Source organism: Elephas maximus, chromosome 21, assembly GCF_024166365.1.
Source record: "Elephas maximus indicus isolate mEleMax1 chromosome 21, mEleMax1 primary haplotype, whole genome shotgun sequence".
In the NCBI taxonomy this organism is placed as follows: Eukaryota; Metazoa; Chordata; class Mammalia; order Proboscidea; family Elephantidae; genus Elephas; species Elephas maximus.
The window spans coordinates 54,367,918-54,392,790 of record NC_064839.1 but is presented as its reverse complement, the minus strand read 5'-3'; the positions used below and the strand labels follow the sequence as shown (position 1 = coordinate 54,392,790).

Below are 24,873 nucleotides of genomic sequence, written 5' to 3'. Positions count from 1 at the left end.
TCGTGGGTTGTCCCGCGGCGTCGCAGGTTGTCGGAGGCCGTCCCGAGTTTTCCGGGGCGCCCCGGGTTGTCCCGGAGCGTGTTCCCCGCCCGCCGCCCGCGCTCCCGGTTCGCTGAGGCCCCGCCCACACTCGAGGGCAGGCTGCGGCCTCTCCGCGGGCCCCGATGCCCATGGCAGCGGGGCGGGGGCCACAAGAGCCGGCTTCAGGCCTTCGAAAGGCGGCCGGCCCCTTGGAGCACCGCGGACAACACCTGAAGGCCCCGCACCTGCCGCTGCTGGCCTTTCCGGCCCACCCCTGGCCCTCGCCGGCCCCGCCCACTCGCTGTGGCCTCTCACCGCTGGCTGTGGCCCCGCCCCGCCGGCTGTGGCTCCGCCCACCCACTGTGCCTCCGCCCACTCGCTTTGGCCCCTCCCCGCTCGCTGTGGCTCCGCCCCGCTCGCTGTGGCTCCGCCCCACTCGCTATGGCCCCGCCCCTCCTCGAGGCATCACGGGCCCTCTGCGCCTGGCCCCAGGCACTACGCCTTCACCTCCGCGCCTTCTCTGGTATGCCCCCCAAAGCCTCTCTTCGATTAAAAAAAAAATACCTTCCCTTTATTGTCCCGCCCTTTCCGTGGCCTCGGCCCCGGCTCAGGTACGGCTGCTCAAGTCTCCCCTTGTTGCGTGGCTCCTCCATCCGGGACCTTCCGGCAGCACGAGCGCGGAGAGGGCACGGGATGGGGCAGGAGGCGCTGGTGCTGAGCGCGGCGGGCGGCTTCGGGCGGGCCCGGCGCCCGCTGGCCGCCGTCTCGTGGGGCTGGCGCTGAGCTCAGAGCCGCTGCTTACAGCGCGACCAGCGCAGCACTGCCGGCCGGACCCCGCGCTGCTGCCTCCAGCGCTGCGCTCCTAGGACCGGCCTGCGCTGCTCCGGACGAGTGTGCTGCGCGTCGGGCCCGCGCGCCCCTGGAGCCCCTGCCTGCTGCTGAGCTACCCGGAGCCCGGCGCCCTGAACCCAAGAGGGGCCCTCGCGCCCAACGGCACGCGGCCCAGCTGCGCAGCCCAGTCACCCAGGTGCGCTTGCCGCCGCTGAGAGGAGCGGGGGTGGGAGGGCAATGGCGAGGACATAGGTCGGGCTGGGGGCGGGCGCCTCCTGCCGCCCTCACTCCTCTCTCTGCCTTTGCTCTAGTGGGGCTCTAACTTTTGGGGAGTCGCCCGTTCTAGGCGTCTTGGCCCCTCTCGTTAACTTTAACATGTGCCCAAGTGTCCGGGGAAGGAGAAGGCTTTCCAGCCCTGTGAACCATAGTCCCGGACTCCCAGTTGGAACTCAGAGAGGCTCAAGAGTTTTGAGGCAGCGGCCTGGGTGACAGGCCTATGGCAGAGCCAAAATAAAGGGCTACTGCAGGGTAGGCCCGTTCTGGGAGCAGGTGGGCGCAGGTCAGGCAGCAGGGCCTGGAATTCGCTTGCACACCACAAACATCGTGAGCAGTGCCTGTGGCTTTGGGCTGCAAGTGTGGGTGTCTGGACTCCATTCCCAAGACATGAGACACTGAACCAAGGGAACTAGAGGTCAGTTCAAGGTAGACAAAGGTAGACCCTGCATCTTTCTTTGGGGGCTGGATGGGAGGCAGTGGAGCCATGGGGGGTAGTTCAGTTGTTCTGGTGAGAATTTTTGAGGGAGGGGGCAGCTGTGGCCCTCAGGCCCCTTTCCTTTCTTGCTTACCTGGTGGCTAAGACCTGCCCATCCTGCCTGATCACTTTGACAGCCCCCACCTCCACCCCAGGAGGATTGGTCCTTAGTGTGGAAACGGGAACAGGTTGCCACATATTGTGCAGGTGCCTGCCAGGAGCCCTGAAACCTGCCGGGTGTCTCCCCTGGCCCTGTCCCTCTTTGCCACCTTAACCCCATCTCCTGCCTGGTATATTGACTGACGGATGCCCCACCAGCTTTCAGAAATGATCTCAATTTAAAACAAAAACTCTGGCATAGTATGTCCAAATACAGTACGTTACTTTGGTGAGAAGAGACAGAAACTCAAAAAAGGGGAGGTGGAAGGATTAAAAAGGTCAAGGGCCCTTGCCTGGGAAAAGCACTTGAGCACACCCTCAAGTCCATTCAGGGAGTTCCTCTTGAAACCGACAGGGCCAGGGCGGAGGAACTAAGGAAGTGTTGGGCAGGCAGGCAGGTGGTTGGAGGCCAGGGCTCATTTCTAATAACCTGTCTTGGCACTGAATCCCCTGGGAGGTGGGGGCATGTGTGTCCTGTGTATAAAACCAGTGTGTCCCTGGGTTCCCTTACTCAGTAGGTGGGAGTTAAACAAGGTTGTAGACAAGGATCAGCCATGAGGTGGGGGGAGATGGCTAGAGGGAGGCTGAGATGAGACCCCTACCTAGAGACCCTACCCACACACCCCTGACTGCTCCTGGGACTGCATATGCATCTCCTGGGGACCCCAGGTCATGACCACCTGGGGACCTTAGACCACCAGAGTCAGGAGACCTCACTGAGTAACCTTGACCAAGTCTCTCCCCTGCCCCCTGACTGAGTTTCCCTTTGTCTCCAGGGAGGGGTTGGAGCAGGACACCTGGGACCCCTTCCAGCCTGACATTCTAGGCCTCCTTGCATCTTTCCATCCCCAGCACAGGGGGAGGGAAGAGTCCCAGTCCTCAGAAGGGCCTGGCTGGCTAGCAGGTGACAGGTGGCCTGTGTTCCCTTCAGTGGGACCTTGTGTGCGAGAATGGCTGGAAGGTGCCTCTAGAGCAGACAGGCCACCTGCAGGGCTGGCTGCTGGGCTCTATCCTCCTGGGCATGGGCTGTGACCAGTAAGCCACTGTCCCTCCCCTCAGGGTGGTAGCTGTTGGGGTCCAGCTCAACCCTGCACCAGAGGAAAGGGAGACCTCTGGGCTGCCCTGACCACATCCACCTGTGTCCCCACTGCCCCAGGTTTGGCCACCGGGCTGTGTTTGTAGGCTCACCGGTGCTGGCCACAGTCCTGGGTGCCAGCGAGGCCCTGGCCACCAGCTTCCCTGTCCTCCTAGCCCTGCGGCTGCTGCATGAAGGAGCCCTGGTGGGGGCCTTCCTGGCACTCTGTGTAGCCCGTAAGTATGGGAAGGGGCTCAGGGGGAAGGCCCTTCCCAAGGAGAAGGCCAGGCATGGGCATAGTGCCCTGTGGGCCTAACGCTTGCTGGCCCAGGTTGCTAGTTGGCCCTTGGCCTGGCATGCGACTCCTGGAGGGAGGGGACAGCCTTCTAGAACCTCAGTCCTGTACAGAGCCCTCCCCAGGGGCTTGGTCTCAGCCATCGGTCTGCCCCAGGGCTGGAGCTATGTGACCCCCCACACCGCCTGGTATTCTCCGTGGGCGCTGGCCTCTTCTCAGTGGTAGGCACCCTGCTGCTGCCCAGCCTAGCTGTGCTGGCTCAGGACTGACGCCTTCTGCAGGGGCTGAGCACCCTGGTGACCGGCATCTTGCTGCTCCTTTAGGGGTAAGTGTAGTAGGAGCCAGACCAGCGGCCAGTGCAGGAGCCAAGTGTCCATCCCTCTGCTCCTCCGTTCCACACTGGGTGTGTGGCCACGGGACAGGGTCACAGAAAGCCTCTGCTGAGGTCCCACACCTCTGGGCCCAGGAGGGGGCACTAGCCTCGGCCACCCCTATGGGAAGAAGTCAAGAGATGGAGGAGGGAGCAGCTTGGGGACCATGGCCACTCCCTCCTCCCACTGCAGGTTCCCAGCCCTGTTCCCGGAGTCTCCCTGCTGGCTGCTGGCCGCAGGGCAGCCTGCCCAAGCCAGGAAGATCCTTTGGCACTTTGCGGAGGTCAGTGGCGTGGCCCCTGAGGATAGCTCCCCAGAAGAGAACTCCCTGGCTACAGGTAAGGAACCTGCCAGAGGGAGGGAAGCCTGGTGCCTGAGGCTGTAGGAGAGGACTTGGCACCCCCAGGACAGGGCCCACCCTAATACCTGCCCCCTCCCTGTGTCCCACGGCACAGAGCTGGACCTGCTGTCTGCGGGGAGCTACCAGCCCCAGTACTACTCGGTCCTCGAGCTCCTGCACAACCAGGTCACCTGGAGAAACTGCCTCATCCTGGGCTTCAGTTCATGAGGAGGGGTCAGGGCAAGGGGTCGTGGAGATGTGGTCCCCAAAGCCGCTGGTGTCTGGCTGGGCCCATAGCTTCATCCTCCCCACCAGGCTGATAAGTGGGGGCATCCGTGCCAGCTTCCTCCATGGCCTGGTCCCCCAGGAGCCATCCTTCTACTTGTCCTACTTCCTGGCTGCTGGCATGGATGCGGCAGCTGTTGTTATCTTGCTCCTGACTGTAGATCGCTGGGGTTGCCACCCTGTCCTGTTGCTGGGCACCCTGGCCACCAGCCTGGCATCCCTCCTGCTCCTCTCTGGGGCCCAGTGTGAGTTCTGGGCTAGGCAGGAAGTGTGGGGTCCTCATGTTGGTGCACAGGCTGCCCTTGCTGGGTGGAGCTGAATGCCAGGATACACAGGGGCAGCTGCCCCCACCTGGGACACTAGGCAGGGACACCAGGTGGCAGGGGAGGCTGCACAGAGCAGACAGTGCAGGGTGATAGTGTCGGACAGGCAGCTGTTGTTCTTTCTGCCCCATCCACCTCCTGCACATGGGCTCAGGAAAACTGAGCCCTAAACATGGGGGCCAAGAGGATCTTATTTGGGGGCCTAAATGCAGGGGCCCTATGTGGCACCTGTCTGCAGCACAAGGCACAGCAGGAACCTTGGCAGCAGGTGTGAGTGGTCAGGGCTCAGGTCGAGTGGTCATGACAAGTGAGCACTGCCGTGTCCCATTGCTGGGACTGGATTACAGGGTGTAGGGGGAGGGTCCTGTAGGACATGCCAGGCCAGCCCTGATCAGTGGGTCTCCTGAGACACAGGTGGGGGCTAGGGAGCCTTGAGGGGTCCACAAGCTGTTGGAAATGGGGCCAGGAGGTTCAGTAATGTGTGGTGAGTCAACAGGAAGGGACAGACCTGAGGGTTAGGCTGGAGCACACCCAGCCCAGTGCACAAGGAAGCATAGCCCCGTGTTCAGAAACACTCAGTATTTTGGGATGGTGACACCAGAGCATTAGCCAAGTGTGGGTCCTCCCAGGTGCAGGGCCCTATGGGGGCCCAAGTCACACACTGTGAGGCCAGCACTGGGTGATACCAGCCCCAGGTGGGCACTGCTGAGGTACAGCCTAAAGCTTGGAATCAGAAAAACTTCCTTAGAACCCAAGCCACAGTGGAGTCCCAGGCCGGGTCCCTCAAAGGGAGGAGATAGGCCTGGGAAGGCCATCGCAGGCAGTGTGGGAGCCCTCTGCTTCTCTCCAGACCTGCCCTGCTGGACCACGCTGTTGCTCTCTGTCCTGGGACTCCTGGCCTCCCAGGCTGTGTCCACTCTCAGCAACCTTTTTGCCACAGAGGTCTTCCCCACTGTCATCAGGTAAGCTCCAGGCCCACCCTGGCTACATGGCAGCCCGGCCCCTGACCACCCCTCCACACTACACCAGGACTCCTGTTGGCCTGCCTCCCAGTATCCCACCCTCTGCCTGAGAGTCTGCCATTCAAGTCCCAGTGCTGAGTTAAGCATTGCTCTCCTCCTGGGGCACAGGGACAGTGGTCAGAGTTGGAGCTGGACGAAGTAGCCTAGGAACTTGGAGGGGATGGGGGTCTGGATGGCAGAAATGCGAAAGCTGGAGGGAGGGTAGAATTTTGGGGATTATTTTCAACTTTTCTAACTTAATGAAAATTGTTCCAGGGTAGGGAAGAGCAGCTGTCTCCAAAAAGTAATTCTGCTGATTTTTTTCTGGAGCCGCCCAGCCTTTGGCTCTGCTAAGGGCTGGGCCCTCCCCAAGCCCTGGAACCCTCCTTGGAGCAGTCACCCACAGACGCTGGGAGTCACATGTGTCCATCTGTCCAGTGCGGGTATCAGCCTGTTGTGCACCCTCCCACCTAACTCTCTCCCACATGGTGGCTGGCCTGGGCCTGGTGCTGGTTGCTGGGTTCCTGGGCCAGGCAGCCGCACCTCTAGCCGATATGCACGCCCGGCACAGCTTCTTCCTCCAGCTCGTCGTCTTTGCCACCTTTTCGGTCCTTGCCCTGCTCTGCGTCCTGCTGCTGCCTGAGAGCCATGGCGGTAGGCTGCCCCAGACGCTGCAGGATGCAGAGGGCTTCCTCTGCAGCCCACTCTTCCAGGACTGCCACCCCTGCTGCCAGGACCACCTGCCTCTGCCACAGCCCTCCAGCCTGCACTAGGCTGACCATGCCCCCCAGATGCCCTATTCCTGCCTGGTGGTCCCTTCGAGCCAGGAGGAGGGGGACAGCTGCCGGGGCCCTGGGCACAGTTGAGTGTCTGGATGCTGGTCTGGGAGGGTGAGCAGCTGGACAGATAGGTCCCACCTCTGAGCCCCATGTGTCTGTGCTGGAGGAACCAGAGGGACAGTGTGAAGGTATCCCTGCCAGGCCCCTCATTTTTGGGGACCCTACTTATTTTTTTACCCTGTGGGCCCTTAGTCTCCTCCCTGAGCCATACCCATCAGGTGTGCAGAATAAAGGTGACCTTGCAACTTGACGCCCTGGCCCTGGTTCTTCCCTCGGGCCCTGAGCTGGAGGAGCTTCGTCAGCTCTGAGCCCCAGAAGCACCTTCCCCCTGGCTCACTAACCTGGAGCCAGGGCCAAGGTCTCCCAACCCCCCAATTAGGGGCAGCCTGAGACAGCCTGCTGCTCCAGCCCTGGCTGCCTGCCAAAACGGAAAAGGGCCAACGCTCTGGACGGCCCTGTCTTCGGCCCTGGACTAGCCAGAACCCTATCCTGGGAGTGGGGCCACATCACCCCCTGGGAACCAGAGCAGCTCTGGTGCCAGGCCCACACTGGAGAGACTACCAAAAAAATCAAACCTGTTGCATCGAGTCGCTTCCGACTCATAGCGACCCTATAGGACAGAGTAGGACTGTCCCATAGAGTTTCCAAGGAGCACCTGGTGGATTTGAACTGCTGACCTTTTGGTTAGCAGCCATAGCACTTAACCACTACACCACCAGTGTTTCCCTGGAGAGACTAATAAAACCCAGGGTTTCCCTGGAGAGACTAGCACCTTTTAATTCAGATCTGCTGTGGGGGCTGCTTTCACACAAAGACGAGAGCAGATGTGGGAATGGGGCTGTGCTGACCCCCAGTCACCACTCTTCCCACACGGGGTGGGCGGACACTACCTTTGGCCACCGTCTCCTTGCTTCTGGTGTCCGGGGCGCCCCTGGGACAATGAAATGCAGGAGGAGGGGCCTGGGGCCCTCCAGCCACCTCCCACCTGGCAGGGATGGGGTGTCCCATCAGACGGCCCTCTGGGCACGGTGCCAGCAGGAGAAAGCACCTGAGGTGTCTGTGCTGCAGTACCGAGGCAACAAGACCCCACCCTGCTCCATCAGACACCCACATAGGGCTGCCTCACTGGTGCCCGTACATGTCTGCCAGCCGGGCGAAGCGGGGGCCCCAGTCCTGGAGGTAGTCATAGTCCTGGTCCTCGTCCCCCAGGCTGGACAGGATGGAGCTCAATGTCCCTGCCACGGAGCCGTCCCCCTCGTAGTCGTAGATGAGGGCTGTGTCATAGGGTGGCACGCTGGGGTCACCATCTGCAGCCTCCAAGCCCTGCAGAGGGGCCGTGGAGACTCAGGGCCCGTGGATGGAGCCAATGGGTACCCCTCATTTCCCCAAGCTGGGAGAGATGGGGCCAGCAGACACCCCCATCTCCCCAAGCTGTGGCTACTCAGCCAACACCCAGGGCAAGGACATGGGACCCTTCTCGAGGCTGGCCCCTTTCCTGGCTGTCCTGGATGAAGAGAAGAGGAGGAGGGAGGGCAACAGAGGGCTGTAAATTTTGTTCAGTTTCCCTGAGTGCAGTTGACAGCAAGATCACTGTTGTGAGCCTCTGCTCAGGATGTAGATTTGAAGGGAGGAGGATCCGTGTGGGGCTGAGACGCATTGCCCTACTCCTGTGGGCTCCTTCATGAGCTGGTCCCTTGGTCCTGCCCCCTCCCCCCACCCCCCAGATGGAAAGTGGCTGGCTATCCCCCATCAGCACCCTTGTCTTCTCAGCAAAGTGGAATCCTCTCTCCACTGAAGCCAGAAAACCAGAGGCATCTTCAACACTGCCATCAGCAAGACCCGCTGGTTCAGCCTTTTAAAGGTTTTGAAAACCCTTCTGACATCTCCACCTGCACCTGTCTCCCACACACACAACACCCTCTGTAGCCCTACACCCTCCTAACAGGGACATGGAAGACTGCCTTCCGAAGGGTGTTTCACGGAGCCAGGCCCTTCCCCGAGCCAGGCAGCCATCACCTGCGTGCACCCCTGGTGCCCTCCCCCTCCCCCGCCCCAAAAGTGATTCCTGTACTCTGGGCACTTCCCGGACAGATGATGAGAAGTCATTATCGCAGAGCCCAGAGCGGCCACGTGGTTCTGCAGACAGCGAAGACCTGGAAACTGCCTCGGGGAGGCTCGACGGCTTCCCCCTACCACCGTGGAGGACTTCGCCCCGGCGGTTTTGCGGAGAGTGGACGCGGCGGGCGGCCACTCTCGTCTAACCTGTCGAAGCTCTAAAGCAGCACTGGGTGCCGCTTCACTTCACAAGGACCGGCGGCAGCGGGGGTGGGGGGCACACGGGAGGTGCCTGCCACACCCCTATCCATGACACTGCGCGTTCGCGTTCAGGGGAGCCATGCCATTCCACCTGGCGCCTCCCCTCCCCTCGCCGCTGACCCTGCTCAACCTGCCCTCCCTGCGTGCCCACCTCCGCCCCGCCCGACCGCAGGAAAGCTCAGGGACCGTGTGTGCCCTCCTCGCCCGCCCCAGGAGCACCTACGTTGCGGATGAAGCCAGCAATGTCGGCGGTGCTGGCAGGCAGCAGGCGGGGCAGCGGGCCAGGCAGGCGGCCGGAAGGGGCATCGCGGCGCAGCGGCGGCCGCCCCAGAGGCCCGCCCAGGGCCGCCAGCTCTGTGGGGTGGCGCAGCTGGCTGAGGTCGTAGGCGTCCTGTGCGGACCGAGAGAGTGCAGTTGAGCCCCGAACCGCAGAGGGCGTTTCCACCCGCAAACTCCTGGGAGAGCCTGGGATGGGGTGCCGGGGGAGTTGTTCCGAGACTCCTGGAAGCTTCCAGAGCCATCGGCTCCCTGGCCAACTTGAGTCCCTCCTATGGCAGCTGGGGTGCTTCCTGAGAGCCCTTCCCAAGACTCAGTGTTTCCCAAACCACCGCATTCCACATACCCCTCTCCACTTCCGGCCCTCACTTAGCCTCAGGACCTTACCTGGTCCTCCTCCCCGCCTCCCTGCTCGTCGTAGTTGAGAATGTTGTCACGGAGGTCGTCCTGGAGCCCGTGCAGCAGTCCCTTGTCCCGCGACCGCCGCCGGCATCGCGCCAGGAGGGCCACCAGCAGGATGAGCACTGGGAGCGCGGTGGGGAGATGCGGAACAGGTTGGGACCGGGGCCGCCAGGGCGGGAGGAGGACTTCCAAGGGGCGCCGGGGGCGAGGCTTCCGGGAGTCGGGGGCTATGGGGGGTCCGGGAGCATCTAGGGGCTGGCGTCTGGGGGCGGGGCGGTCTAGAAGGAGGGTCTCGGGGCTGGGGACCCGTCCCGGGAGCTGGAGTGGCCCGGGGACGTGGGGCGGGTCTGGAACAGGGGGAGAGGGACGGGTCCGGAGACGTCGGGGTTGCAGGAGCGCGGTGTGTGAGTTCCAGGGGACCGGGGAGAGTCTGGGGTCTCGGAGACCGCGGGTCAGGCGCGGTGGAGGAGGGAAGGGCGGGGAAGGGGGGTGGTCCCAGCACTCACAGAGCAGCAGGATGACGCTACCCAGCACGACGAGCAGCGCGCCCAGGCTGACACCCGCGCCCCCACCGCGCAGGGCTGCGGCCCCCGGCAGGCAAGCGCCGTCGGCGGCGCAGCGGCACACGCTCACGTTCAGCGGCTGCTCCCGTTGCTGCGGCGGCTGTCCGGAGTCGCGGAGCAGCAGGCTGAGGCGGTGCAGGCCCTCGGGCAGCCGGTGGCGCAACCGCAGACGCGCGTGGCTCACTGCGGAGGGGACAGCCGTCAGTCAGCCCCCAGGCCCTCCGGCCCGCCTCCTCCGCCCCCTCGGTCCGGACTGCACTGGCGTGGGCGGCGCCAAGAAGAGAGCCCGAGTGGAAGTCCAGGATTCTGAGCCTCAGTTTCCCCACCTATACGCTGGGGGGCGGGGGCATGCTCAGTAATCCCGCCCACCTATGCCGGGACACTGGCGGTGAGTGCCCTGCGACCCCACGGCCAGGCCTCACCGTTAACCTGGCTGATGCTCCAGTTCTGGGCCAGCTCCGGGGTTCGGGGGCTCAGCTGGAAGTGGAAGGGGGCGCCGTGCGGGGGCAGGTCCTCGTCTGTGGCCCCCAGGAGGAGGCCGGAGCCCCGTGCCGGCTCACTGCACAGGCTGCCGGCCAGCGGAGCCAACACGGGCGCGTGGTCGTTCACCTCCAGGATCTCCACGGACAGGGTGCCTGTGGCCGTGCGCGGAGGCGAGGCTGCGGGGGCAGGGCTGGGTCGGCTCGGTGCCCCACCCGGCCCGCAACACGCAGGCCCGCGTGTTCAAGGCCAGGGCACAGCCCCCGCCCCGAACTAGGCAGGACTTCCCGCCAGGGTGAGAGCCAGAGCCCGGCCGGCGCTCACCGTCATCGCTGACCAGGATGATGGCTCGGTACCAGCCGTCCTTGAGGAAGGGGGAGGCGGGGCTGAGCACGCGCTGGGTCTGTATCCGGCCAGTGGCTGCGTCCACTTGAAGCCAGTCCTCAGGGTCATAGTCCTTGGAGTAGCTGTTGGCAAGGGAGGGGAGAATGTGGGAAAGGGCATGCCTGAGCCTGCACAGGGGAACCCCGGAATGTGGCCAAGCACCCCAACACACACACCAACCCAACACACACACCAACTCAATACACACATTCACGCCAATACACACACTCACCCCAGACCCTCAGAACCACACAGCCCTCTGCACAGGGTGGCACCCACACACCCTCAGCACCTCTGGTGTTCCTGGCTTGGGGCACAGGGCATTGCTGGCCCCATAGCTCTGCTTCACCCAAGGGCCCCCCACCTGAGCCTCTGCAGCTGCTGGGTGTCGGGGTCTCGGGCAGAGAAGGTGGCCACAGGGGTCCCTGGGGCCGCCCCTTCGGCAAGGCTGGTTCGGAGTGGGTTCTCATGGAAGAGGGGTGCCTCATTGATATCCTGCACATGCACGTTGACCATGGCCTGGCCCCATGTGGTCCTGGGGGCAGGTGCCTGCAGCGGGGCCTCATTTTGCACTGACACACGGAGCTGGTAGTGCTCGCGGCTCTCATGGTCCAGGGGCTGCAAGACCCAGCAGAGTTGACCTGGTACTCAGGACCGGGCACAGCCGCACAGGGGTGCTTAGGACAGGGCACCCACTGCACACAGGGGCCCAAAGTGGCCATGGACAAGGGGAGTAGCCACAGTGGCTCCTTTAGGAAGACCAGGGCTGCCGCTCCCCAGTCTGCCCTCAGAGCCCCCTACTTTATTCCCTTCTTTAACTTTGAACAATAAAAACTATGCAGGAAAATAAAAAGCACAGAAAATCACATAAAGTAGTTAAGTATTGTTGGCATGCACTTATCACACTTATCACGTGTAGAAAGCACACTGTAACTCAGACACAGGCTTGTGCACCCCCACCCGGTCCTGTCGACTTGTGGTCACCCCCAGTCCTGAGGCTGTGCCCCATTCCCTCCCTCTATTCTCACATGGAGTCTGAGTGGGGCCGGGGTGAGGGATGCACCTAAGTCCCTCCCTCACTCAGTGTCTGCAACTGAGCTGGAGTGCTCACCTTTACCACAGACAGGACACCCTCGTTGGTCTTGGGGTCTGTACGGACGGTGAACTGCCCATCAGGGTCACCCTCCAGGATTGTGAACCTGGCCACCCAGTTGGGGGAGCCAGGCAGGTCCCTGTCCTGCACCTCCAGCCGACCCACGTCCACGCCGCTGACTGCCTCCGTGGCCTCCAGGAAGAACTGGGGAAGGCCAGACCCCGTTACCAGCCAGGGCTGGTCTAACAGACAACTGTGGTTGGGGCTCCCTCAGGGCCCTGGGACTCAGGGCACCCTCCTAGACCTGGGCCTCTCCTGCCCACCCTCCTGTTTAAATGCTGCCCTTCCTGCAAGCCCCCCCAGGAGCCTCCCCTCTGATGTCCTCTTTAATTTGTCAGTATCGTGAGCTCCCTAGTGGCCCCAGTGAGCCCTCTATCTGTGCCCTTGGAGGGCAGGGCTGGCCACTCCCTCCCCCCAGTGAGGGCCTTGGGAGACCTGCCTCTCCCCGCCCCCAGTTTTCAAGGGCCCCAAAGGGTTCAGCAGTGCCTCCCATTAAGGGCCTAGCACCTTGCTTCCTGCAGCTGTATGTCCACACTGCCTCTGTGGGCCTCTAATGTAGATGTCATCCACCTGGACGCCCACCACACAGCCCTCCCCTGCCCCAGAGCGCCCCAGCCTGTGAGCCCTCCTTCCTCCCTGCCCAGAGCTGCAGAGAGATGGGCAGCCCTAAGCCAAGGCTGGGGGCATGGCAGCACCTGGTCCCTGGTGAACTCTGGTGCATTGTCATTGACGTCGTCCAGGGTGATGATGGCTGAGGCAGTGGCTGTGAGTCCATCTCCAGACATGTCTGCCACCTGCAGGCTCAGATTGTACACGGCAACCACCTGTAGGTGACAGTACCATGAGGAGACAAGAGCCCATGGGCCACAGATGATCAGGGCTGCTGGCCCCCTGGGATGGGGTTGGCCCCTTGCAGAGCCCTGCAGGGCCCGAGCATCACGCCCATGTGTGAGTCAGGCAGAACACTTGCTGCCAGGTGTGAGTGAAGGCGTCCGAAGGCCCTGTGGCCTTACAGGGACAAAGACATCTGGCCAACCACCGGCTCATGCCCATCTATGGGGGGGTGGGAGTAAGTGAGCTCAGCTGTATGCCAGGTAAGCATTTAAGGAACACCTAATGTGTACAGGGCAGCGGGGGCCAAGCTGCAACCATGTGGGCCCTTCCCTGGGAGCACAATTTAGTGGAAGAGAGAGAGACAAATGGACCACACGGCAGAGTGCCAGGAGGCCATTGGGAAACCAAGGAGGGCTTCCTAGAGGTGGTGACACACATGGAGGCACTGAGCCAGGTATCGGGGGCTGGAGAGGGTCTTGGCAGGAAGAGGTGCTTGCAGAGGACAGACAGGTGGCAGGCTACCAAATAATTTGCTATTCCAGAGGGGACGGGCCAAGTGGGAGGGGTGTCACAAGGAGGCCCAAGAGGGGAAGCAGGCCTTCAGGAGAGGCCTCTGCTTCCTGCAAAGGGGTCTGTTTTGGGGTGACCAGTGGGCAGGGATGAAAAGACTCACTTGCCTGAGCCAGGTCCAGGTTGAGGGCTTTCACTCTCTTTTTCGATCTAACCTCGCGCAACCCGTGAGGTCGGTACAGTCATTGTGCCTAGTCGCCAATGGGAAACTGAGGCCCAGAGAGACCATGAGACTGTCTATCGGAGCCGGAGCGGTTGACTCAAGCCAAGTCTGGGTTCAGAGCCCACGCCCATGAGTATTTAGCAGCACTTGGCCCCCCTCCTACAGTGGGAAGAGTTCACTGGGGTGGGCAAGGCTGGACACAGGGATTCCTGAAATGAGCTACCCAACGTAGCAGGTGAGGACAGCCTGGAGGGCTGGCCCAGTGCATGGCTGTGGAGCTCCCACAGTGCCCTGGCCTGCGGCCCTCACCTCACGGTCCAGACCCACTTGCACAGTTCGGATCTCGCCAGTGCGCTCATCGATGCTGAAGAATTCGGGGCTGCCCTGTGCGAGGATGGAGTACCGTAGGGCCGCGTTGTCTGTATCGGGGTCGTCTGCATCGGTGGCCTCTGCTCTCATCACAAAGGTGCCTGGAAGGATAGGGCGCGTGGGGCTGGTGGCCAGAGGGGGGGCACAGGGTCGTACATAGGATGTGCCATGAACAGCATCATGAAACCTTGTGCCGTGGATTGAACTGTATCCCCAACAAAGATTTGCTGAAGTCCTAACCCCTGTAGCTGTGAGAGTGACCTTGTTTGGAAATCGAATCTTTCTCTGGAGGTGATACCAATTTAAGTTAACAATGCCATGCGGAGTAAGATGGGCCCTGATCCTATATGACTGGTGTCTCATAGAAGAGGAGAACAGACATGGGGACAGGGTCACACACAGGGAAGACAGACGCTGTGTGACAACGGAGCCAACTGCGTCAACAAGCAGCAAAGCACCCTCAGCCACTAGGAGCCAGGAGAGAGGCAAGGAATGGTTGCTCTCTCGGAGCACCTGGAAAGAATCAACATAGTGACACTTTCAATTGGATCCCAGGCTCTGGAACCATAAGAGAATAATTCCTGTTCTTTAAAGCCACCCACTGTGGGGTTTTGTTATAGCAGCCCAAAGAAACTACAACGCCTGGCTCCTACCATTGACCCTGGTGGCCAGTTCTTCTTGTCATTGCTCACAACACTAAGGCTAACTGGAGGAACCCTGAGCCAACCCCCAACTCTAGGACGCTATTGCTGCTTACCCACAGACCATCACCCGTGCCCACGGCCCACTACCAGCCTATGTAGATGTGACATCCAAGCCTTAGCCTGACTCTCTTGTCTAAGGAGCTGGGGCAGGGGTCAGACACACAGACACAGAAGAGCTGACACTGCTGTCCTCAACCAGAATACAGACAGCCTGGTGTGGGGCTAAGCACACTGGGGTCCCTGGAACCTGGCTCCCCACAGGCTGGAGAACCCGTCTGGCCCTGATACCCAAGGGGCGGAAGCCCCAGCCCCCAGGAAGCAGAGGGTGCCGGCCACAGGGTGACCTTGTGACACTGCTCAGCCCACCTACACTGAGGCAAGCACTCACCCACAGTGACAGTGGCCAGGGCTGGACCTGTATCAGAGGGAGGGCCCCCAGAGACAAGAGGCTCCTCAGTCTGGTCCACCCCAGGGGAGCCATGGAGGCAGGAATCCTGCCCATCCTTCATTCCTGACTCCTTGTGGGTTCTAAACCTGGCCCATCTGAGTGCATGGAACATGGGTTTTGTGGAGGGTGGGAGGAGGAAAAGAAGGGAGGGAAGAAGGAAGAAAGAAGGCAGGAAAGAGGGAAAGAAAAAAGAAGAAAAAGGGTAAAGCAAATGTGATAAACATTTAGGGCATCTCTGTGACACGTGTATGGGAATATTTTTGCAACTTTTCTGCAAGTTTGAAATTATGTCAAAAAACAAAGTTAAAAGAAAAAAAAATCATTTTAAGCCTTGAAAAACAAAAAAAAAAATGGGATGCAATAAACTAAACATCAGTAGCCAAGGAGGGCCCCAGCTTTTGCCCTTAATCCGGTGCTTTCTAACCTGTGGAAACACAGGACTTTCCTAGAATGTGAGCTGAACACCTGGGGCCAGGGTGGGAGCAGGAAGAAGTGGGTTACTGCCTGGCAGTGAAGTCTGTCCTGCCCTGGGAACAGAATCAGGCCACCAACTGCCAGTCCAGCACGCTAGGACCAGCTGGGCCTGCACAGGCTTATGAAGGACAGGGTGGTGTGTTCCATTTGCAATCAAAATGTGGACTCAAGAAGCAACTACAGGAATGACTGCTTCATGGGAATGGAGGGTTGTTTTGGGGGTGAGAGTAATGTTTAGCACCTAGAAATGGTGGTTGTACAACATTGTGAGTGTACTAGATGCCACCAAACTGTACACTTAAAAACGGCTAATTTCGTTACATGAGTTTCATTTCAATTAAGAAAAAGAAAAGAAACAAGCATGAGTTTTGCTATCTACTGCTCCTCTCTTTGTATTTTGGAAGTTTCTCGGGTTTGATATTTATGATGAAATGGGAAGTAATTTGAATGGACTTGTGGAAACTTCCTAAATCCTGAAGACTCATATGCAGACCCTTTGAAGGACCTCCAAAATTCTCGCTTATGGGAATTTCTGGACTTCTGACCCGCCCACAGCCTCTGCAGAAGCGTCCCTCCCCTAGCTGGGAGGCAGTGGGCGGCTAGGACTTCTGCCTCACCTGGGGCAGCGCCCTCCAGCACGCGGCCGTTGAACACTTCCTGCTGGAAGACGGGCCGGTTGTCATTCTGATCCACAACCACGATCTCCAGATCTGTGGGGTCCTCCAGGGTGGATCCGCCCAGGTCCAGGGCAAAGGCCCTTAGCTGGTCAAGCAGAAAGCAAGGGCTGGCACTGTGGTCCCAGTGTTGGTGGCTCTCACAGGGTCACACTTTGCCTCAGCTAAAAACCACCAACTTATATAGGTGTGAACCGGCACTGGGGCTGGGCAGGTGTTATGACACACGAGAACCTTCTCTGAAGAAGGGTCTGCTTTCTCTTATCAGCAAGGTGCCCAGCATACTTCCCCTCTTGCCTCAGCTGTCAGAGAGCTTGTAACTACATTTACTGGTAACTGAAATGACGCTCTCACTAGGGTTCCCCTCTCTCCCTTTCTCCATAGTGGTTGGCTGCTTTTGAAGTTTAATTCCCCTGTGCACATGAAATCTAACTTAAATTAGATTGCTTCCTGTCTTATTGGAAAATGAGCATGACATAAATTTCCAGATAAAAAAGATATTAATAGTTTTCTGGAGCCCTGGTGACGACGTGGTTAAGAGCTCAGGCTGCTAACCAAAAGGTCAGCAGTTTGAATCCACCAGTCGCTCTTTGGAAACCCTATGGGCAGTTCTACTCTGTCCTATAGGGTCACTATGAGTCGGAATCAAGTCAACAGAAACGAGTTTAATAGCTTTCTGTGTAAGGGAACCAAAAGCTTGCTCTTAAAAGTTTGGAGGAAGATTTAGGGTACACAGAAGGAAATTTTACTATCTGAAAAAGCAAAGGTGGGAAGCCTCCTTGTCCAGAGTCCAGGCTGGGATGGTTCATGGAGGGACCTCAGATGCAGTTCTAGGCTCCATGAGGTCTCACCTCCTTGGCTTCACATCCACTTAGAGTTCGGCTCTCAGTCCCCCGCCCCACTGCCCTTCCTCTCAGACCCTGGAACCCCAAGCCCTTCAGAGGTCAGGTTCTGTGGCCCTCCCCTGGCTGTCCCACTGTGAGAATCAAGGGAGGTGCTGCTGTAATTTGACAATGTTTAGGATTCTTCATGGCAGCTCCATACCCACCAGACTCAGCAAGGATTAATGGGGAGTTGGCTGTAGGTTAAGAGGGCTACAGCTGGGCTGATGGTGGCTTCCTGGGAAGGCTTGGGCTGCCTGGGGCACACCCTGGCACCCGAGGTGGCCTGCCCTGGTGCAATCTGCCCAGAACAGTCCTCCCTGGGGCCTCAGCTTGCTCATCTGTTCAAAGGGGACAGCAGTCTGAAACGCCTGCTTCCTTGTGTCCTAGGCCCCTGCTCCCATTAATCAGTTTGGACCCTGGGAGGTGGCAAAGAGGTGGGACCCTAGGGCCAGAGCCCACCCTGAATCGGTCGGTCTTCTCACGGTCCAGCATGGCATTCAGGAACACCTTCCCCGTGAACTTGTCGATGGAGAAGACACCCCGGGGCTCCTTGTCCACACCGGGGCCCTGGATGCTGTAGATGACACCGCCCAGCGGCTGCTTGTCCGACTTGATCTGGGGGGACAGGTCCAGACCTCAGGGGGACGTCTGCAGCCCCCAGGCCCCTTCCCCAGCAGAGAGGAGTGAAGGTTTAAGATCCCTCCAGGGCTGGGGATGGGTGTCCCATCCTGAGACCTTTCTCCCGGGGCACCACACCTGGAGTTCCTGGGCCCTGTTCTCTAGAGACAGATTTCAGGTGTGTGCTTGAAGGTAGATGCACACACATTATAGGTTTAGCTAACATAGATCAGTATCTGGTAAACAGACAAAAGTCCTGCCTGCAGAGAGCTCCCAGCCTGCTGCGGAGGGCATACGCGAGGGGTGTGTCCACCCAGGGGGATGTATCCACCCGGGGAGCATGTTAACCCAGGGGGTGTGTCCACCCAGGGAGCTCTTTAACCTGGGGGGTGTGTTCACTCGGGGAGCATGTCAACCTGGGGGGATGTGTCCACCCAGGGAGCATGTCAGCCAGGGGTGTGTCCACCTGGGGCTCGTGTCCAGTCGGAGGAGTATCCACCCAGAAAACGTGTCCTTCTGGGGAGTGTCCACCTGGGGCGCACCCACATGAAGAATGCGTACCTGGGATCACATTCCGAGAGGTAGGGGCAGGTACAACCCACCCAGGGTGTACAGCCCCAGGGGTGATGTAAGGAAGGTCTCAGCCCCCTCTTCAGCCCAGAACCAGACCAGAGCCCTGGGGGCGGGGGGCTCCTGTGGCAGGCCCCGCCCTCTGTCTCAGCTCCAGCAGGATGCAGAGGGGCCTGAGTTCTCAGACAACCATGTGGGTGTGAGGGGGGCCTCAGTGCACAGCCTTCAGGACAGCAGGGACAGCCCTGCCCGCCTGCCCTCACCTGTACCAGCCTAGCCTCTGACACAGTGGGGACAGCCCTGCCTGCCTCACCTGCACCAGGGGGAAGGGGATACGCTTGTGGTTCTCAGACACGCTGATGGGTGGGATGACCCAGGCTCTCCGCACACGGCCCAACCCTGGTGTCCGGCGCCAGGGGAACAGGATGCTGGGCCTCCATGGCCCGGGGACCCCTGTAGACAGGCCGAGGCCCTGCAACGGAAACTGACAGCAGTCACATGGCCACCACCCGGCACCCGCCTAGCCAGGCCTGCTGAGGACTCCACCCATAGGCCTAGACGAGGTAGTACAGCCAGTCTCAGGTCAGGGAGAGTCTGGGCTGGGAGGCCAGGCCCATGAGCTAATCACAGGACTGCACTGCCTCCCTGCCAAGACCAAGCAGGCCCATCCCTCAGAGCCTCTGTAGCCCACTCCTTGACAACGCTGCCCTGCATCTGTCCCTTACCCTCACCGGGAGCCACAGAGCCCGGAATCCAGCACTGAATAGTTCTCAGGCCCGTGTCTGTCTATTGAGTGACTGAATGGAGAGGGGGACACCAGATTATATGCCCCTTCTCAGCAGACCCACAGTGCCCCACCTGAGTCCCGGGTTCCACAGGTGCCCTGGAGGGCCAAGGAAGCTCAGCTGCCAAGAAGCTGGCTGAAGGCCCCACCCAGCCTGTCCAGTCGGGTGCTGAAGTGGGTGGGGAGAAGGCTCACTGGCAGCAGAGGGCTGGAGGGAAGCTGTGGTGGGGTGGGGAAAGAGGTCAGAGTGATGGCAAATGCAGCTGCAGGGAGAAATGGCTGCGTCAGGGGACTCAATCCCTGGAGCTGCAGCAGCCCCTCCCAAAGGCCTCTGTGGCTGAAGAATGTGGGTAACAGGGAAGAGGGGTGGCATGGGCTGGGCCCCTCTCCCATGACTGGCCCTGTCTGGGGCTGGGACGGGGGCTCCTGTCCGGCCCGGGGGAACAATGGTGGAAAAGGCCAGGGCCTGAGTGGGCTGCCTTCAAGAGGTGAGATGGGGCTGCTGCGCTGTGCAGCCCAGGACCGGGGGCAGGGGTGAAGGGACAGCCTGGCATTGGCTGGACGTCGAAGCTCCCTCCACCCCGCTGTGGAATCTCCATGCGCTTCTCACCCGATATTTCCATTCCTAGAAGCTGAGGACTGTTGGGACGTGCTCCCCTTCCCATCTTCCCACACCTGTGGGACTGGGGTGCCCTGTTTCAATGCCCCTGTGTGTCTGGGACAGGCCTGGGAAGGCAGAGAGGCAGGACAGCTGTGGGCCTCCACACCCCACTCCCTGGGGGAGACACTCACACCCCAGGCCCTGCTCCATGGTCAGGCTGAGTCATTGTCCAGGCCTACACCCGCAGCTGAAGGGAGGCGGGGAGGGCACCTCACCCTTTGCAGCACCCCGTCTTGGCTCAGAGTAGGGCCTTGACGCTGTTGGCAGAATGAGGAGAACAGCAACGGCATCCAAATACAACCGCTGCCTCTGGTGGGCCCCCGAGACCCACAGCAGCCGCTTCCAGCCAGAGCCAGGGCCCTGCCAGGTCAAGTGGTGCTTCTGTCAGGCCGGTACCTGCCCACCCAGGTGGGAGCCCTTTGTCACCATCAGTAGTGACAGGGCCAGCTCTTGAGCACTTCCTGGGGCAGGCCCTTCGCTCAGCACTGTGACTGCCTCCTCTCTCTGTCTCTTTATCAACTCCCTTCTGTCTCTCTATCCCCCTCACCTGTCTGTCTATCTGTCACTCTATTCCCCTCCCCTCCCCCGCCCTCCTGTCTCTGTCTCTGTCCCTCTCAGTCCTCACAGCCCCGTTGGAAATCAGGGTGTGGGGGGCAACACCCTCACTTCACAGCTCTGGAAAGTGACATCCAGGGAGGCCAGGCCACGTGCCCAGGCCACACACAAGAATGTCGCAGAGGCGGGTCGGTGCTAGGTCTAAGTTCCACCCCAGGGGACTGGGCCTCATCACACAGAGCAACATACTCTCCAAGAAACCTGATGACCAGCAACGCCTGGCCTTGGGTCCTCATCCTTCTGGGGCTCCCAGTGTGGCTGCCAAGACCTCAGGGCACTACCCTCTGACAGAAATTCCTACCCTCTCCCACAGCTGCACCCCTCCCCACCCTCCCCCTTCCTGCCAGCTGCTTGGCTGCTATCCAGATGCCTCCCAACTGGTACAGGGTCGGACGCAGCCAAGGCAGGGCCTGGGAACCTGGGGTCTCTTGCCTGTCTGCAGCCCAAGTTCATGAGGTCAGGGGAAGCCACAGAGCCTTGGCTGGGACCCTGCCCAGGTCAGAGGCTGAGGCCAGTGGGGGTGGGCTGGTGGGGCCATGGCAACTTCTGGCTCTCAGAGGACTTCGTGGAACTTGCTCTTTGCCCACCCCCCCACTCCCTTCAAAGGAAGGAGGCCCACCCTGACGCTGCTTCCAACCCTGGGGTTTCTCAGTGGAGTGGGGGCCTGTCATGGGGAGCAAGGGACATCTGGCACCCGGGCCAAAGTCCTATCAGCAAAACCAGCTCCCAGACACCCAGCACCCTAGATGCAGGGACAAAAGTGTCCTTGAAAACAGAGCTGAATGGACACAGAGACATGCCCTGGGGCAGCTCCCTCTGCCTCCCACCAAGCCAAGGCCAATGGAGCTTACAGGCCACTTCCTTGACACCAAATGACACCCTCAAGCCCATCCCTGGACCCTGCCCTGAACCAAGAGCACTCATCTGGCCAAGACGCACTTGCGGGGCGACGCCAGGCCATTTGCTCACACCCAGCTCTGCCCTTCTGTGGTCAGCAACCCCTGGGAGCCCCTAAAGCTACTCTCGGGACTCCAGGCTGAGGATGAAGGAGGGAAAGACAGAGGCCTTGGGCGGCAGCTCCTGGGTCCTAGCAGCACCAGGTGTCCTGGTTGCAGAGATGTATCTAAGGTATGGAAGGCATGGCACGTGCCCTGGATGCCACTTGGCGGGGGAGGCATGTGCCAGTGAAGAGTTCCTATGAAACTGGTTCGGGCCGGGGTCCTTCCCCAAGCACTGCAGACACAGAGGCGTAGGGAGGGAGGGCAGGAGGAGACACTTGCCCCTGGCTCAAGGGGGTGCCAGATGAGGCATGGAATGACATTCTGAGGTGCCACAAATATGAAAGGTGCCTGACTGAAGCAGCCAGGGGAAGCCATTTTTGCTGACACTTCACTGCTATCAACGTCCATTTGTCTTGAAATTGGTAGGGGGGATGCAACTTAGAGAGCACCCTGGGTGTTCCTTACCCTCACTAAGGGCCTTCAGGGGACACTTTCAGTGCTTGCCATAGGCGCTATTTTCCATAGATAACCTCTGCCTGGTCAAGTAAAAGGGGCAGGGCCATGTGGTCAGGCCAGCCGATGCAGTGTCGGGGCATTGGGCTCACCCCGCTCAGGTGGGCTGCAGACTTTCAGAGGAAGGAGGCCCACCCTGATGCTTCTTCCAACCCTGGAATTTCTCGGATGCTAGTTTTTTTTTAGGAGTGGGTGTGGGGCCCAGTGTTCCTGGTGGGACAGGGATGGGGTTTGCCCCGGCACAGGCCAGGGTGGTACACTGCCCCCAGGACCTGGGAGAGGCCCTGAGATGTCACTGCAGGAAGCCCCGCTGAGCTCAGCCTCTCCACAAAGTACCCCCTCCTCAATCTGGCTGGGGCCCCCAGCTTCTGGATGCCCCGGTCAGGAGAAGGCACGCCAGGAATGGGCCAGCTGTCAGCCTGGCCAGGCAAAGACCTCCAAATGCCTCGCTGTGTCCCACTCCCTCCAGCTGCTGCAGTTTCAGAGCAGAAAGGGGGTGGGGGAGGGCAGTGCCCCCTCCCACTCAGATGGGCGCCTACAACCATCACCACCACCACCACCACCACCACCCTGCCTGGCCTCTACCACAGGGAGAAAGTGTAGACCCCAGGGCACAGCAGGGCCTATCCTGACTCCTGGAGGGAGCACTGGGCCAGGAGTCCTCTGCCCTCCACTGCCACAGTGACAGTTGGACTGCCCACTGTTCTGTCCGTCTGGCGCTGGGTGTCCACTAGGTCCTGGTCCAGACACACATGCTACAAAGTCCCAGGAGTGCCCCAAGGCCTGGGTCTCTCTTCCCACTCGCCGACTGGGACACAACTCAACTCCTCCTGGTGTGCGAGGGATCTGTTGGACTTATCTACGCCCCCTCCCCCATCCCTTCACCATTTCCTGGGTGAGGCCATGGGCTAGGGTAATGTTCCAGGTGTAGGCTGGGAGAGGAAAGTAGACAGGGGCTGGGCCCCACTGAGGTCCCCCTGGGCTCATGAGCTGAGATTTGGAGGAGGAAAGAGGCCACTGAAGGTGAGCGACATGTCCGAGGCCACAGGGTGGATAATGGAGCTGCCCGGAGCCCGTCTCCCGCCTAGTGCCCAGCTGGCCTGGGCTGCCTGCCTTTGGAGCCCACAGACTTGGAGGAAGAAGGATCCAGGAGGCAGCCCAGGGGCTGGGACAAGGAAGGGCAAAAATCTGAAAGCTGAGCTGGGTGGGGGAGGGGGCCAAGGTCCTGACCAACATATTTCAGCAGGGCAGGAGAGCCCGCCTCACACCGGAGCTAATTTGAGTCACACTGGAGCAAAGGGAACTCAGGGGCCAGGCCCCCACCGGGGTCTCCATCCCTACTGACTGCCAGGAGCCTGCCTCCAGCTGTCTGGGGGTGGTGGCGGGAGGCGGCGGGGAGGGTGGAGAAGGCAGTCTGTAATGGCCCTGAGATGGGGAAAGGGGTAAAGAGAGGGAGAGGGGAGGCTTGGGCTCCCAGGGAGGGGAAGAGAAAGCTAAAGGGGCTCCAGCTTCCCAGCAGAATCCACCCGGGCCTACTGAAAGGCAGATACCCCCAGACTTACAGCTGCAGGGCCTCCAGGAATATTTTAACAGTGGGGCCACTGGGCCATGGGGAACTGCTGCCCTGAGCATGGGTGGGAGTGATGCTGGAGGCCTGGGGCCTTCCAGAAGTGAGTCACTGGGTGCAGATGCAGGTGGCTGGAGCATAGGGCCAGGCAGCCTGTAAGGCTGGCTGCAGAGGGGCAGCTGGCTGGGCACCTGGTTAGTAGCCAGGGCTGAAACCTGAGCACAGTCGTGAGAGCGGGGCTGTCTTTGGGAATTAGAGGGGGTTGAGGAGGCCCCAATAGGTGAGCGCTGGGCAAGTGGCCAGCTCCCCTCACCAATGTCCAGCTCTGCCTGCCTGTCTCATTCATGACCATATGGTAACCAGTGACTTGTGAACCCTGGCCGAGCCCTTTCTGCTCATGAAATCTATAAATTGTGAGGGCAATCCTGCCCTCATCCTGGAGTTGTAGGTTAGGAGGCTGAGTGCCAGAGAGAAGATGCCAGAGGTCTTTGGGCCGGGAGGGAGCTGAGCTGAGCTCTGAACACACACAGCCTGGTCTCTGGCTCAGCCAGGTGCTCTGAGGGCAAGGAGCCACCAAGACCCCGTGCCTGACCCCGCACCTCCAGCTCAGCGACTGCCCAGCAGCTGACCTGGGTGCGAGGAGGTGACACGGCCCTGTCCAAGGAGTGCCCTTGGTGGGGAGGGGGGACCTGAGGCCTGGGCCCCCTCCCATCACACCTCGTCCCATGCGAGGCACCACAGTGCCATGGTCTAGAGGAAAGTTGTGGGCAGGGTCCAAGCAATTCTGAGGGCTGTGGCTCCAGGCGGGCACAAAGGCATGGCCAGCAGTCCAGGGCTGCGGGCAGGGGCTGGGGGTTGCTGAATATGCTGGGACCAGGGCTCGGTGGGCATAAGGCATTCCCTAAGCAGCAGCTTCTCTGGAATGCCAGTTCCTGGAGGGTAGGGCCTGCAGCTGCCTGAGCTGCCTGCCAACCCCCCACCCTCACCCAAGGGCACATGGGGGGTGGGGTCTCTTGGACACCACCCAAGACCAAGGAGGGTCATGTGCCAACCTGGACCACGGGAGAGAAACCGGACAGGAAATCTGGACCCAGCGTCTCCAGCCAGGGTGGGGGTTCCCCTCTGCTCCCTGCTCCCCCAGTCCGGCAGGGTTGTCTGGCCCTGCATTTCCGAAAGGAAGGGAAGGCCTGCCCCATGGCCTCCTGCCTGCTTATGGACCCTCATGCTCCAGCAGGACTCCCTAGGTCTGGAGTGGCTTCCCCAAACTTGCCTGCATCCTGGCCCCGCTTCCCTCTAGGATCCACCTGGGAGCCAGGCTGCCCCAGGAAGCCCCTCAGAGCGCCCCGGTCAGCACAGCCCCACCCCAGCAGCCCCTGGGAGGCTCCAGGGCCCGCGTCCCCCGGGGGCCAGAGGCCCACTTTAGGGCAGAACCGTCCCATGAGCCCAGGGGAGGCAGTTTCTCCCGCGAGTCGCCGAGGGCTTACCTGGGCCAGCAGCCCAAAGGCGAGGAGCAGTCCAGCGTCCATAAGGCAAGTGTCCGGGCGCCTTCTGCTCGCGAC

The 24,873-nt window shown here is 60.7% G+C and overlaps 2 protein-coding genes across 2 annotated transcripts; one reads left to right on the top strand and one right to left on the bottom strand.

The window, feature by feature from the left end:
- The first annotated feature begins 1,612 nt into the window (after positions 1 to 1,612).
- On the top strand, positions 1,613 to 6,318 carry SLC22A31 (solute carrier family 22 member 31). The gene is given in 9 exon segments (XM_049863775.1): positions 1,613 to 1,636; positions 2,667 to 2,797; positions 2,919 to 3,073; positions 3,289 to 3,457; positions 3,696 to 3,841; positions 3,959 to 4,067; positions 4,159 to 4,373; positions 5,302 to 5,413; positions 5,940 to 6,318. Coding segments are annotated over 9 exon segments (1,440 nt in total).
- CDH15 (cadherin 15) lies at positions 6,176 to 24,873 on the bottom strand. The gene is made up of 14 exons (XM_049864077.1): positions 24,799 to 24,873; positions 18,487 to 18,645; positions 17,445 to 17,600; positions 16,045 to 16,189; positions 13,742 to 13,902; positions 12,561 to 12,689; positions 11,824 to 12,009; positions 11,077 to 11,330; positions 10,653 to 10,795; positions 10,271 to 10,507; positions 9,792 to 10,031; positions 9,271 to 9,407; positions 8,831 to 8,998; positions 6,176 to 7,614 (listed from the first exon to the last, which is right to left on the bottom strand). Exons 1-14 carry the CDS (start codon positions 24,838 to 24,840, stop codon positions 7,414 to 7,416), a joined length of 2,358 nt encoding a protein of 785 aa, XP_049720034.1. The 5' UTR covers positions 24,841 to 24,873; the 3' UTR covers positions 6,176 to 7,413.